We start from the raw sequence: 12,401 nt of genomic DNA, 5'->3' as shown, positions 1-12,401 counted from the left end.
GCAGAACCTGAATGGGTCATGTATCTTTCCGAAGTTCTCTGTAATTTGGCCAAATAAAGGCTTCGCTGCACATCCAGTATACTTTGATTGCACCCAGTATTTTCCATTTCTTTCTATATATTATGACATTGAAAGGGTGAAATATGAGGTTCTATTGTGTGTCACGGTCTTGGTTCTGTTGTGCTTTACTTTGCTCCTTGTTTTCTAGTTTTATTGGTTTAATTCCTATTTTGTTGTAGTTTGTAGATTTATGTTCTCAGGTTTTACTGTTGTTTTCCTTTGTTGCCCTCTTGTGTGTGTTCCTTTCCACTTGGCTTCCTTGTTGTCTCCTTTCACACCTGCTCCTTGTCAGCTCGTTAGCCCTGCCTTTGTCTCAGTCAGCTACATATACTCTCCCTCTGCTCTCATTCTTTGTTGGTGCCTTGTCTTTGCTGTCTTCCCATGCCGTTGACTACCTACCACGTCTCTCCCTGGCTCCTCGTGTTTGGTTTCCCCAGATGTCTCCATAGGTCTGGTTTGTTTTACATTATTAGTTGGTTTTTGGATTCCTGCCTTTGTTTACATTTTTTTCCCCCATTAAAGGAATAGTACACCCAAAACATGATTAGCCTTCATTTTCTACTCACCCCCATGCTGAACAACACTCTGGAGTACTTTTTTGATATCTCAAATGCATCTGGAGATCTGGGAGGCTTCTTGCTGTCTGCTGACATTCAAATAATGGAGGTCTATGGTGCCCGAGGCAGAAAGGTCCATAAAAGTCCACAAAAAACGTGTCAATATTCCTCCATACTGCTCGTCCAATGTATTCCAAGTGTCCCGAGTGGGTAGCATCCAGAATTTACTCGAAACGAAGTCATTTAGAATGTTTTTAGAGCATAAACAGTAGTGTTTAGGATTTCCTAAAAGCGCGTTCACGAGTCTTGTTGTTCAGCATTGGGGTGAGTAGAAAATGAAGGCTAATCATGTTTTGGGTGTACTATTCCTTTAAACTGCAAGAAATCTCTTCAGTCTCTCTTCCTCTGCATTTAGGTCCTCAAACCTTAACCAAAACCTTGACATTGTGGAGGATTGTGACTTAATTTACCAAATGAACCTGAATTAGTTCATTTCTAGGTTTTTTTTAACTTTGTGTTTTTTGAAAAAGTGAACTATGAATTTGAGCTAGTTCATTTTCATCTTTGTGAACTGAACTCTTTAACCGTGAATTGGCCCAACAGTGTATGGGTATGTATTTAAATGTATTTATTTTCTTACTTAAAGGAATTATAGATCAGTTTGGACAATAAGGTTAAATAGAAATTGTATGCTTAATTAAGTTTAATTTCTTCATTCCCCCTTTCAGACATAAGCCCTAAATTATATATTTAACATCATTAGATATGTTTTTAATTATACAAAATGTTTGCATATGTTAAAATTATATATATTTTTTTACTTGATTGTCATTCATTCATTCATTTATTCACAGTTGGTTTATCATCACACCTTGCAGCCCAGGCAAATGGCATCCTGTACTGTCCCAGTCTGCTGCAAGCCGTCCTTGCGTTCTTTAACACCTTCTGAGCCACCTAAACGAGAGTGCATGTGTTAAATCTTATAATCTATGGATGGAAGGAGGAAAACATTTCATCTCAGCTTCAGAGCTCACTTTGGTGGAGTCTGAACTCTTCACATAGGGTTCGGTGCAGTGGGTGATCCCCCCTTGGAGAACCTTCTCAATTCTTGCAACCAGGAAGATGTCTGGGTGAGGGCAGGTGACTGAGAAGACCCCTTGTGTTGGATAGTGAGGAGTCAGCCCGAGGCCTTCTGGAGGACCATCGCTGATGATATCCGAACTTGACCTGCTGCCGTGACCTAATGTCATTTGACGGACTAAAGGGTGGTTGAGATCTACGTGGAAGTCGGCCGAGATCTTTCTACTGTTCTGGACATCGAAGAGGGACAGGACCACATAGAACGGTTCAACCTTTGAAAATATAAAAAAAAACATAGAGGAGGAAATTAAAAAGCAGCTGGATTATCAGAGACAGCAGTGTAAAATGTGTCAATATAAATATATACATTCTCCTAAATCCCTCCCTCTAGTTTATTCTTTCCATTATGCATTCCCGTTACACATGTCCATTTGTGTAGGAGGCTGCAGCCTTTTGCTAATAGCTGTGCGTTCCCAGCTAAGCATCTTGAGTAAAAAGGAGTTTTCCTTTCACTGATTCAGAAAGCTGGAAAGTGACGTCAGGAAAGCACATTTAGCGCTAATGCTTCATGTGAAGCCCTGGCTGGGAGTCAAGATACCGAGCCAGCAATATCAGCTTTTCCATTAACCATCCAAATGGGCCATCCCAAATGATTTAAAGCTAACTTGCATTTGCACAAGGGATTATCATAAGCATGTCTTTCGACTCGTTTCTGATCGGAAAGCACATGCTTCTAAAAACAAAGTAAAGCCTACGTTGGTCGTGGGCCCATCTTCATTTTCTGTCACACAGCCCTGCAGATTGAATGACAGGTTGTGACAGCTGACCAGGACTCTCTTTCCGAACTTCTCCTCAAACGGACGCACGTCTGGTTCGATGCTAGAAAAGTCCAGTTTCTGCAACAACCCAGAAGACACCGTTGAAAGGCTTAAATGTCGTCATAATAGGCCTTTATGATTATGGAATTTCAACACAGCATTTTCTCACCTGGGTGTCTATATCCAGAGTAAACAGCTTAAGGCGAGCTTCACTTCTCATTTTGGATTCGATATCTCTGGCAGTCTGAAAGAAATTAAAACAAAACTAAAGAGGTATTTGGGCGAGAGGCAGGGTGAAGCAGGTCACCACTCCATCATAGGATCACAAAAACAGGATAAACAACCATGCATAAACACATTTCCTCCCAAGAGAAACAGAGAGTGACCAGTTGACCTAAAAGACATGTTTTTGGGCCGTGGGAGAAAGCCAAAGTGCCCAAAGTACAGGGAGGACATCTAAACCAGAAGCAGAACTATTTAGGTACAAGGAAACAGAACCCTAACTATCTCCATGGTCTCTGTCCTAAGTCTTACCACAGGATTGTATTTATCTCCATCAATGTTCCATTAGCTCAGACCTGCTTCCCTTTCACTTCCCAAGTAAAGTAACACAGTTCTGATTTATTCCCACTAGATCAGAGCACCTTCTTCCAAAACATTGCAGACGGTGCATATGTGGCTTTTTCTTGCCTGTCTTCAATAAAAGCCTCATCTATAAAATATAGGACAAATGATTCTCCTCTTGATTGATTCTCCAATCTGTGCTGTGGATCCCTGGATGTCTTAGCTCTAACTTCTCTGATTAATGCTTTTCTTTTTCCCCCCATTAATTTTTTATTGAAAAGCATGAAAACAGTTTTACACATAAAATGAGTTATACATTTGGTTTAGGTATTTTTTTCTAGTTCCAGAAAGTCAAACCAAAGCCTCAGTAAGGACACTGGAATTATATAAAAATCTTTTTGGAAGGGGAGTACAAATCTTATCCATTTATCCCACATATTATAAAATGTTTTGATTAATGCTTTTCTTAAGGCTTCTATATTGTAGGGGTGTAAATAACACCCATCATGGCGATTAGATTCAGTATCATTTTCCTGACCCAACCATTCGATTATTTTCGATACTCAAAAATATACCACAATACGATTCCATTTGATTAATTGGTTAATTTTAATTTTTTTTTACCTTACAGGCTAGAAAATGTTTCAAATTTGAAATAAATCAATGAAAGCTGTAATATCATTATGCATTTTATTTGAGAAACAACAGCAAATAACAGAAGTAGCAAAGTTGTACTCCAGCTATTCCTATGAAAACTTCATTCACTAAAAAATAATAATGCCCCTGTGTTTACATCAGTGTGTGAGTGCAAGCAGAAAGAGGATAGTAGCTAAAAGTAGCGCGGTAGGAGGGCAAAATAGGTTTAGCGCCACCACAGCACGGGAGTCAGAATTACGACCAGGAGCAAATGGATAAAAATAGACCGGATGGAAAAAATAAAACATTAATCTTGCATTCTTGCGGACGTGTCGATGCATCGGATCGTCAGCTGTTTGATCGATGCATCGATACAAAACGATTATTATTTAAACCCCTATTGCATTGCAAATACAATAAATGTCATTTTTCATGAAGATATGCCATTTTTTATTTAAACAAAACGGTTGGTTGGTTTAACAAAATGTGCAAAACTTGATGGTCGGTGAATACTTTGCAGGGTATGAAACAAGAGGAAGATGCTTAAATGCTACTACTAAGTGCCACAGTAGAATCAATAAATAATCGACTGGGTACTGCATTGGTGTTTGTTGCTTTCACAAAAAAAAAATATTTTAGAAATAAACAAAGGTATTGCAGCTTTCCAGAATAGGTTTTAACAATAAGTGTTTGTTTTTTTTCCAGACTGCCACGTTCAACTGCTGCAGACCAACTGAGTGCAAGTATTCCACTCGGAGAACAAAACCCACTTATCCAGATGTGCACAGAGTTACCACCAAGCGGAAAATGTGGTTGCAGGAATCACAGACATTTGACTAATTGGCTTAAAGTTCCATTTCCAAAAAAAAAAGGAGTCAATCGGGACGTCTTCTGCTCTTCAGACCCTTCAGGCATCACATACAGTAATCGATTTGATTTTTTTGGGTGGCATGAATACAGATGCGTGTTAGATAGATAAGCAGGTTACCTGAAAATTGTCTGGCAAGCTTCCTGAGGATATTTCTGGTTTTCCATGGTCTTCGTCTGTTGGAAAGATTAACATGAGAGTCGTCGGATCAGCTGTGGTACTTACAGGAGAAACAAAGTAAAGTCTTTTTCTGTGGACACCAGAAAATTCACTTAAGAAAAAAACAGAGGTTAGTTAAGCTTGGAAGTTACTTGTGATGCATAATTGATTTTCATCTTTGGGTGTTTTTTTTTATCACATGTACAGAAATCTTTAAAAGACCCAGAAGCATTTGTGACCAAATGCAGCTAAAAGAGTTGATTGAGGAGATACAGTACCATCGATCAGGTCTCCGTTCCTTTTCTCCTGCATGGCCTGTTCAAAGCTGCTGTGGAGAATTTTATTCAGGGTGCTGATCCACTCCTCCATCTCTGCTTCGCTGTCAGCAGCAAGCAGGAAGGTGCTCTTATCCTGCATCTTCAGCTCAAAGGCAAATCGACGCACTTTGCTATTCTGAAAGAGCAGGTATTAATGAAATTTATCAGCATTTTTTATCTAATTGAACTATCAAAGAATCTCTCGAGGAAACCTTTACCAGAACGACCCCCATGCACGAGTCCAGAAAGATGGTTCCTTTGGGCTCCTTGGAGGTGTTTTCATCTTTGTAGAAGTTAAGGTTGTAGGATCCATCTCCCAGCTGAGCCAGATGGAAGTATCTCCTCTTGAAAGACTGAAGGATTAGAATAAAGCATGTTAACAACCCCAGTGTTCCTAATTGGTCCTGTTCTAAAAATAAAGAGGAAACAGAGCATGGGAAAGCTGGATGGACAAAGTGAAAACAACATGGGTTCTCTACAGCAAAGGTCAATCTGATTTCTATAAGCACAAAGGGAAAAAAAGAGACATATTTGTCCTGAAATGCAAAAAACACATTCATAGAATAAATGTTTGAATTTCTCCTTTACAGTAATGGAATTTGACTGTTTGGTGAAGAGAAATATTGCAGAGAAATTGATGCATCGATTATATCGTTTCATCTGTGGGTAGAGTGAAGATCAAGGTTTATCAAGAATAAATTCCCTTTTGCAGTGTTTAACATGTGGTCTTACAAAATCACAAACTTCATTATGTCATAACATCACATAAAAAAGAAAAAAAGTTTAATCCCTGGTTGTTTATCAGCCCTAAGGGGGAACAGGAACCATGTGAAAAAAACTCAATCCAAAACTGAACTTCATGTTTAATGAGGTAGGTCAAAACTCAATCTAAAAAAGTTAAACATTCAGAAATTACACTGTAAACATAAACACCTTAACAGATATGTATTCCATATTTTCTTAAGTTTGTAAAACCGTAGACTGCTTGTTTTTTTGTTTTTTCCTCACTGTCCTGAAACAGGCTGCTTCTGCTGTGGATCACTTCCTGTTTGTAGGAAATCCTCTTTCTGGAGAGACTCACCCTCATTGTAACACTAATTGCACTGTTCATGTTGCCTTTGTAGAGCCAGCCATGCTTAGACACTCCTCCCTTTTGGGATCCAAGGGAGGCTGCATCCTGGAGGGAATAAAAGAAGACTTGAGGGCGGATTCAAGATGAGACATGTAAACCTATGGTTCATAAACTCTACTTTCTATTAATCAGGAGTGGATCAGCGGGGACTCAGTAGCATTACCTCGTCTTTTTCTACGTCTTCGTCAACTTCGAACATGTGGGGAGCAAGTTTGTCAGGTCTCAACACCTTACTGGGAAAAAAAAGGTTATATTTATATAAACAGACCCCATAAAGCCATGTTTACGCTTAAATTAATTTGCAGACTCCAACATAAACTCAGTGGCTTTACTTTATGGTAATGGGAAACCATCCACAGGGAATTAATATTAACTCAGCAAAAAAGCTATGTTGTGGCCATTATGCTAAATTTTTGTAGTTTCTCATTTTTACCAATTTAGTTTTCTTCTTTGGTTAGTTACAATATATTTGAGTTAATTTAGAACCAAAATTTGTAATACATTTTTTATATTTGGAATTGTTTAGATTACGTTGTTAATTGTTGGACCATCCCATTAATTTGAGTAATTAAGAACACACCGGGTGCTGGTTGGATTGTTTGGTAAATGTCTGGTGTGGACCGCAGGTTTTGACCACTTTTTTAGGGTGTCAAGTATTAAATTAAGATTATTTTTCATTTCAACGAAGTTGCAAGACTTTTTTTAGTAATTATTTTGACTCTGCTTTAACAATAAATAAGTCAACTTGGAAGTGACTGCAAATCCAAAAACCACCTGTTATCAACCACAACCTTTGTTGGAACTTTTGGTCATTTTAGAACAGAAGGCTGCGGGAAGCGAAGACCGTAATTCTTCCACAGTGATGCAAAATATTATTTTCAAACATTAAATTAATATTATTTTTCGTTTCGACTAAGTTGCAAGATTTTTTTTTGTAATTATTTTGACTCTGCCTTTACAATAAATAAGTCAACTTGGAAGTGCATGCAAATCCAAAACCCACCTGTTACCACCCACGGCCTTTGATGGAAATCTTGGTCATTTTGGAACAGAAGGCTGTGAAAAGCGAGGACCATAATTCTTCCACAGTGATGCAAAATATTATGTTCAAACATTAAATTATTATTATTTTTCGTTTCGACTTATTTGCGAGACTTTTTTTAGTAATTATTTTTACTCTGCTTTAACAATAAATAAGTCAACTTGGAAGTGCATGCAAATCCAAAAAAACACCTGTTACCACCCACGGCCTTTGATGGAAATTTCGTTCAATAGCGATGCAAAATATTTATCTGCAGTTATAACAAGCGCTGGATAGTCGCTGTGGCAGCTAAGGGTGGTTACGAGGTTGAGGGGGAAAAAAAGCTTTGCCACGGAGAGCCAGCTTGGTTTGATATAGGGCTGCAGCTAACGATTATTTTGATGATCGATTAATCTGTTGATAATATTTTTAATTAATCGATTAATAATCGAATCGTAAAACAGCCCTTAAAGAAGATTTCACACAGAAACTAAAACTTTTCGACTTGTTGAGTTCTGAATAGAGCATGTTGACAGGAGAAAAATAGTTGTTTTTTTCATCTTGAGTGCAAAATATTTATATATTTTTCCACAATTTTGGTAAAATTACTGCTCTAAGTGGGTTGCTTTGTCAGCTAAACGCATGTTTTGGAGTCTCTATACTCCAGTTAGCGATTCATTGATTACTGAATTAGTTGACGATTATTTTAATAATCGATTAATCCGGTTAATTGTTTCAGCACTAGTTTGACAGCTTTCTCCACTCATAAAAAAAATGCAGAATTCCAAAGCAACTTTTTTAAATTGAATCTGATTTTTTTTCTTCTGTTATTTCAATATGTTTGAAGGCATACATCTTTTAATTCTGAGACAAAAGCAAAACAGGAAAATACATTTAAAGGAAGGGAGACAGTTTTTTGTTTCAGGTTAGTTGCTGCAACTGAAAACTATTGCTGACATTGAAGCAATGTGCAGCGCATTGAAAAATTATTTATACATCTAGTACCTTTTAGATCATAACATACTAGTTCATGTTTATGTTCACAGCCACTTCCCATCCAGTCTGACTGAGCTACAGACAAAATCTTTGTCAGTAGATGTAAAAAACCAGAAGACACATATTCCAGAAGAGGTGCAGCTCTTAAGTATACATTCAGAGGGGGTGGAATACAAATCCATGCCACACTTATCAGATGTCTAATTGCAAAAAAAAAAAAAAAGAAATCTGTGAAGACACATAAATTTTCTCCAAAATGCACCGGATTCATTGGTTCTAATATAAAATTGTTCAGGTTAACAGCACTAATAGGTTCCATTGATTATTCTACCTTTCAACTCAAACAACACACCTATAAACAACCCAACTTTCCCTGAGGAACTACTTGTCTAAACAGACTCCGAACCAAGGCCAGCGTCTGTCTTTTGCTCTTCCATGATTTAAACATCTACCAAGTTCATTCCTACGCTCAAAGAAAGCACTTTGACCAAGCACACGCAGACCATTGTGGAATTTTCCTTTTGTTTAAATGCTATTAGTCAACATTGGTCCTAAAATAGTGCTCCATATCTGGGTATGAAAAACACAGGAAGTCCTCTATTGTTGTTCTAGGGCCTCCATGGCAGGTATCCTTATTTCTAGAGTTCAGTGTACCTCATTCACACGGCGGCAAACAAAGGGCAGGGTCATGAAACACAATGAGATTCTCTAAATGCTTTAGAGGGAACATTAGTGAGGGAGTACATCTATTTATAGATCTTATAATTCCATAAATACCAGTTAAATTACTGACAATTAGAAGATAGAGAAACATCTGAAATAGAGCTAGTAGAGGCCAGGACAAGTCTGGAGATAAAAACAACAAAGCCTGTTGCAATTTGCATAGTGCAACTAAACTGTTGCTTTAATCTGACCTTCCTGAAATTTGCAAACCCCATAATGGCCAGTCTGCTGCAAGGACTTCCTGTTTCCTAATTTCTGTCTGCATATTTAAAGCTTCAGACGCAGAGTCCTGCAGCCTCGCTTAGCAGATCAGAATTACACATACACTTACTGTGGAAGCTGGCGAAAGTCTCCAGAGTACTCTTCATACTTGTAGTTGACCACATGCCAGTCCGACTTGTACGTTTGAATGCACTGAGAAAGGGAGAAATGGAGGTTAGAGGAGAGCAGATCAAGTTCCAGCTGAAGCGGCTTCAGTTACGGTTAAATCAATATCAGATAAATACGACATTAATCTAACACTCAGCTGCTTTTTATTGCAAATTCAACAATGCTTTTGCTTTTATAGGGCTGTTATAACTAAGACAGGGTAATTACATCTTTGATGTGGACATAAGTTATCTTTAGTGTTAAAATTGGGGAAAAATACGTTTAACAAAAAATTATTGCAGTAAACACTATTTCAAAGCATCGTGCAGATTAAACTAACAGTAATATCCCTTATCTCACTCTGTGAATTCCCTCCTCCCACCAAAAAAAACACATAATGTCCAAGACAAAAGGTCACCATAAGTGGAAAAATAAATAATAAAAAAACATCTGTATAAGTAACCCCAGCTGTTCCAGATGCAGTTATGATGTAACGCCCAGCTAAGGCAATGGGGGACTTTTTACTGAGGTCCATCACGACTGTCCTGAGCACTACGTTTCTCTCAAGCAACACGAGGGTCAAGTACCAATAAAGTACGGAGTCCATCTCTGGGTAATCCACTGCACACTTACTGTCAGGAAATTGGAGGGTGGAGAACATAAATAAAAGTTCACATAAAGGCCAACGGGGACATTTCAAATGTGCACCAGATGAGTTTTCTTTCTCCTTAAAATCAAATGGATGATCAGAATTTGCATTTCTCAGTAAATCCCTCTGCAATTCAACTGGTTTTACATGTAAAAGCAAATCAAATCACTAATCTCTAATCAAGAGGACCAGTATCCGCTTGAGGCCTGACAGGTATGAATTCTAGGTACTCTATTTAAATGGAAAGCAAACTGCGTTTTTCTAAAAGTAGATCAAACATGGCAGCGCATCAATCAAAAAGACATTGCAGGGATTCAGTCAAAGCCTAGCCTTTGGCAAGCATGGAGGGATAGAAAATGGTCAAAGTGGGCAAGCATCCATGTATGTATTGGTATTACCTCTTGGACAAACAGAGAGGAAGCTTCTTTCTCAGCGGTCTCTGGCACGGTGGAGAGCAGAGTGCGTCCCTGGCGCCGCAGGGTGGAGATCTGAAGGGAGAGGACAGAAGGTGAGCATGAAAAAAAACAAAACATCAATTCTGTTGGTGATTTTACAAAATTTCAAGCCCAAATTAAAGTATGTTGAACCCCAAAGGTGAATTAAGTGAACTAATCTGTCTTTGGTTTTGCCAAAGCTTTTCCAGGCCAGACTGGGTATTTATTTTTATACCTGTTTTAGTCATCTTATATAAGGAAAACCAGGGTGCAACAGATTTTCTTTCTTGATTTCTTAATAAACAAACAAAGAAAACCCCAAAACACTAAGAAGCATGCATTTTATACATATTACTTCACAACAGAAGTTAAATAAATGCTATAGAAATGTCCCTTTAATAACATAGCATAGCTTAATCTAATTTTATGGTTTGAAAATTATCTTTTTTAGCTAAAAACGAAGCAACTTTTTGATTTATTCAGCTGAAGGTTATGTGGAGAGTGGGGCCCCTCATGGAGCAGCTTACTTTCGTCTTAGGCTCTGTCACCACTGCTGGATAGCATTTGGACCACGACACACTGCTTTAGCCATCAACGTTTGCCTTAAGCATTTTCTATTTTACTAATGAATACCTAAAGCAGTGTTAACATGTGTGAGGATTTCTGCAGAGTGCATTCTATGAAATTCAAGATGAGTCTTAACTGGTAATAGAATACTTGCAGCCTGCTATGCATTTGACACTATGCCTGTTGTTCTTCTCAGTTGTTATACGTTATACATAGTTTTAATGACATTAATGAAATCGTTCTGTAATTAACTTGCTTCCTTTTCATATTGTGGGTATTAAAGATTAATCAATTTCACTTTGGTGACTTGTAAAGATTTCAGTATCATGTTTATTATATAAATATAATAATAAAATATAATGCATGATCAGAGACTTAGACTTAGACTTGACTTTATTAATCCCTTGGGATTACTCCCTTCGGGAAATTGTATTTCCAGTAGCAGGAAAAATTGCACATACAAGAAAAATAGAGGATGTTTAGACACAGTATATACAATAGAAAAATAAAATCAATTAAATAAGGTGTAGGAAGATGTATTGGGGGATGAGGATAGACAAATAAATACAGAGGGCTATAGCAAAAACAATGACTTAAATTAACAGTTATGTAGTGTATTGCACTTGAATGGTTGAGAAAAAAAGAGTGTCCAGATTATAAAAACCACAGCGAGTATCTACAACTCCTTCACTTCTGTTCTCTTAACTCTATTTCCTACTCCCCCCAGAGAGGAGTTATAGAGCCTGATGGCATGAGGGACAAAGGAGTTCCTGAGTCTGTTGGTCCTACATTTGGGAAGGAGCAGCCTCCCACTGAACAGGCTCCTCTGGTTGCTGATGACGGTGTGCAGGGGATGACTGACATTGTCAATAATGTCCAGCAGTTTGTCCAGTGTCCTCCTCTCTGCTACCGTCACCAGTGAGTCCAGTTTCATGCCGACCACAGAGCCGGCCCGCCTGATCAGTTTATCCAGCCTGGAGGTGTCCTTCTTAGATGTGCTGCCCCCCCAGCACGCCACAGTGTAAAAAAGGACGCTGGCAACCACAGACTGGTAGAACATCCACAGCAGTTTGCTGCAGATGATCAAATCTAGCTTGTATTTTGTTCTAGATCTAGATCTAGTCTATTGCAATTTATTTTCATAATGATTGTACTGTAATATGTTAGAGATAACTAGGGTATTGGACAATTTTACCAAGCATTTATAAAGATTACTAAACAAATGTACGTAACTGGTGAAACAAATGAAAACTGTGGTTAATTTCAACCAGTATTTGGATGGAAGAAATAACAAATTATAAAGTTAGGAAAAAATAAATAAATATTTGGATATAGGCAATAACAAATGTGTTTTGTTGAATTTTTCCATTTTTGGGGTTAATTCAACCCATAATTTGGGTAGAACATTACAACCCCTTTGTTGCGTTATATGGGACCACCCCATCTTGTTG

General features: G+C 38.0%; 1 protein-coding gene across 9 annotated transcripts in view; it reads right to left on the bottom strand.

Moving 5' to 3' along the window:
• The window catches only part of LOC119794429 (dedicator of cytokinesis protein 9-like), an 83,848-nt gene that overhangs the window by 42,469 nt on the left and 28,978 nt on the right, over positions 1–12,401 (bottom strand). For all 9 annotated transcript variants that reach the window (XM_038301988.1, XM_038301991.1, XM_038301989.1 and 6 more), the window contains exons 3-13: positions 10,348–10,437; positions 9,263–9,345; positions 6,355–6,424; positions 6,141–6,236; positions 5,278–5,412; positions 5,021–5,195; positions 4,704–4,759; positions 2,685–2,759; positions 2,453–2,593; positions 1,652–1,969; positions 1,489–1,571 (exon numbers count right to left, since the gene is read on the bottom strand). In XM_038301988.1, the coding sequence (XP_038157916.1) occupies positions 1,489–1,571; positions 1,652–1,969; positions 2,453–2,593; positions 2,685–2,759; positions 4,704–4,759; positions 5,021–5,195; positions 5,278–5,412; positions 6,141–6,236; positions 6,355–6,424; positions 9,263–9,345; positions 10,348–10,437 (1,322 nt within the window). The remainder of the gene's footprint in view (positions 1–1,488; positions 1,572–1,651; positions 1,970–2,452; positions 2,594–2,684; positions 2,760–4,703; positions 4,760–5,020; positions 5,196–5,277; positions 5,413–6,140; positions 6,237–6,354; positions 6,425–9,262; positions 9,346–10,347; positions 10,438–12,401) is intronic.

The sequence above is a fragment of the Cyprinodon tularosa genome, unplaced genomic scaffold, assembly GCF_016077235.1.
Source record: "Cyprinodon tularosa strain WSP-4 unplaced genomic scaffold, ASM1607723v1 ctg48, whole genome shotgun sequence".
NCBI lineage: Eukaryota > Metazoa > Chordata > Actinopteri > Cyprinodontiformes > Cyprinodontidae > Cyprinodon > Cyprinodon tularosa.
The sequence above is the reverse complement of the archived record's forward strand: the minus strand, read 5'-3'. Positions and strand labels throughout refer to the sequence as shown.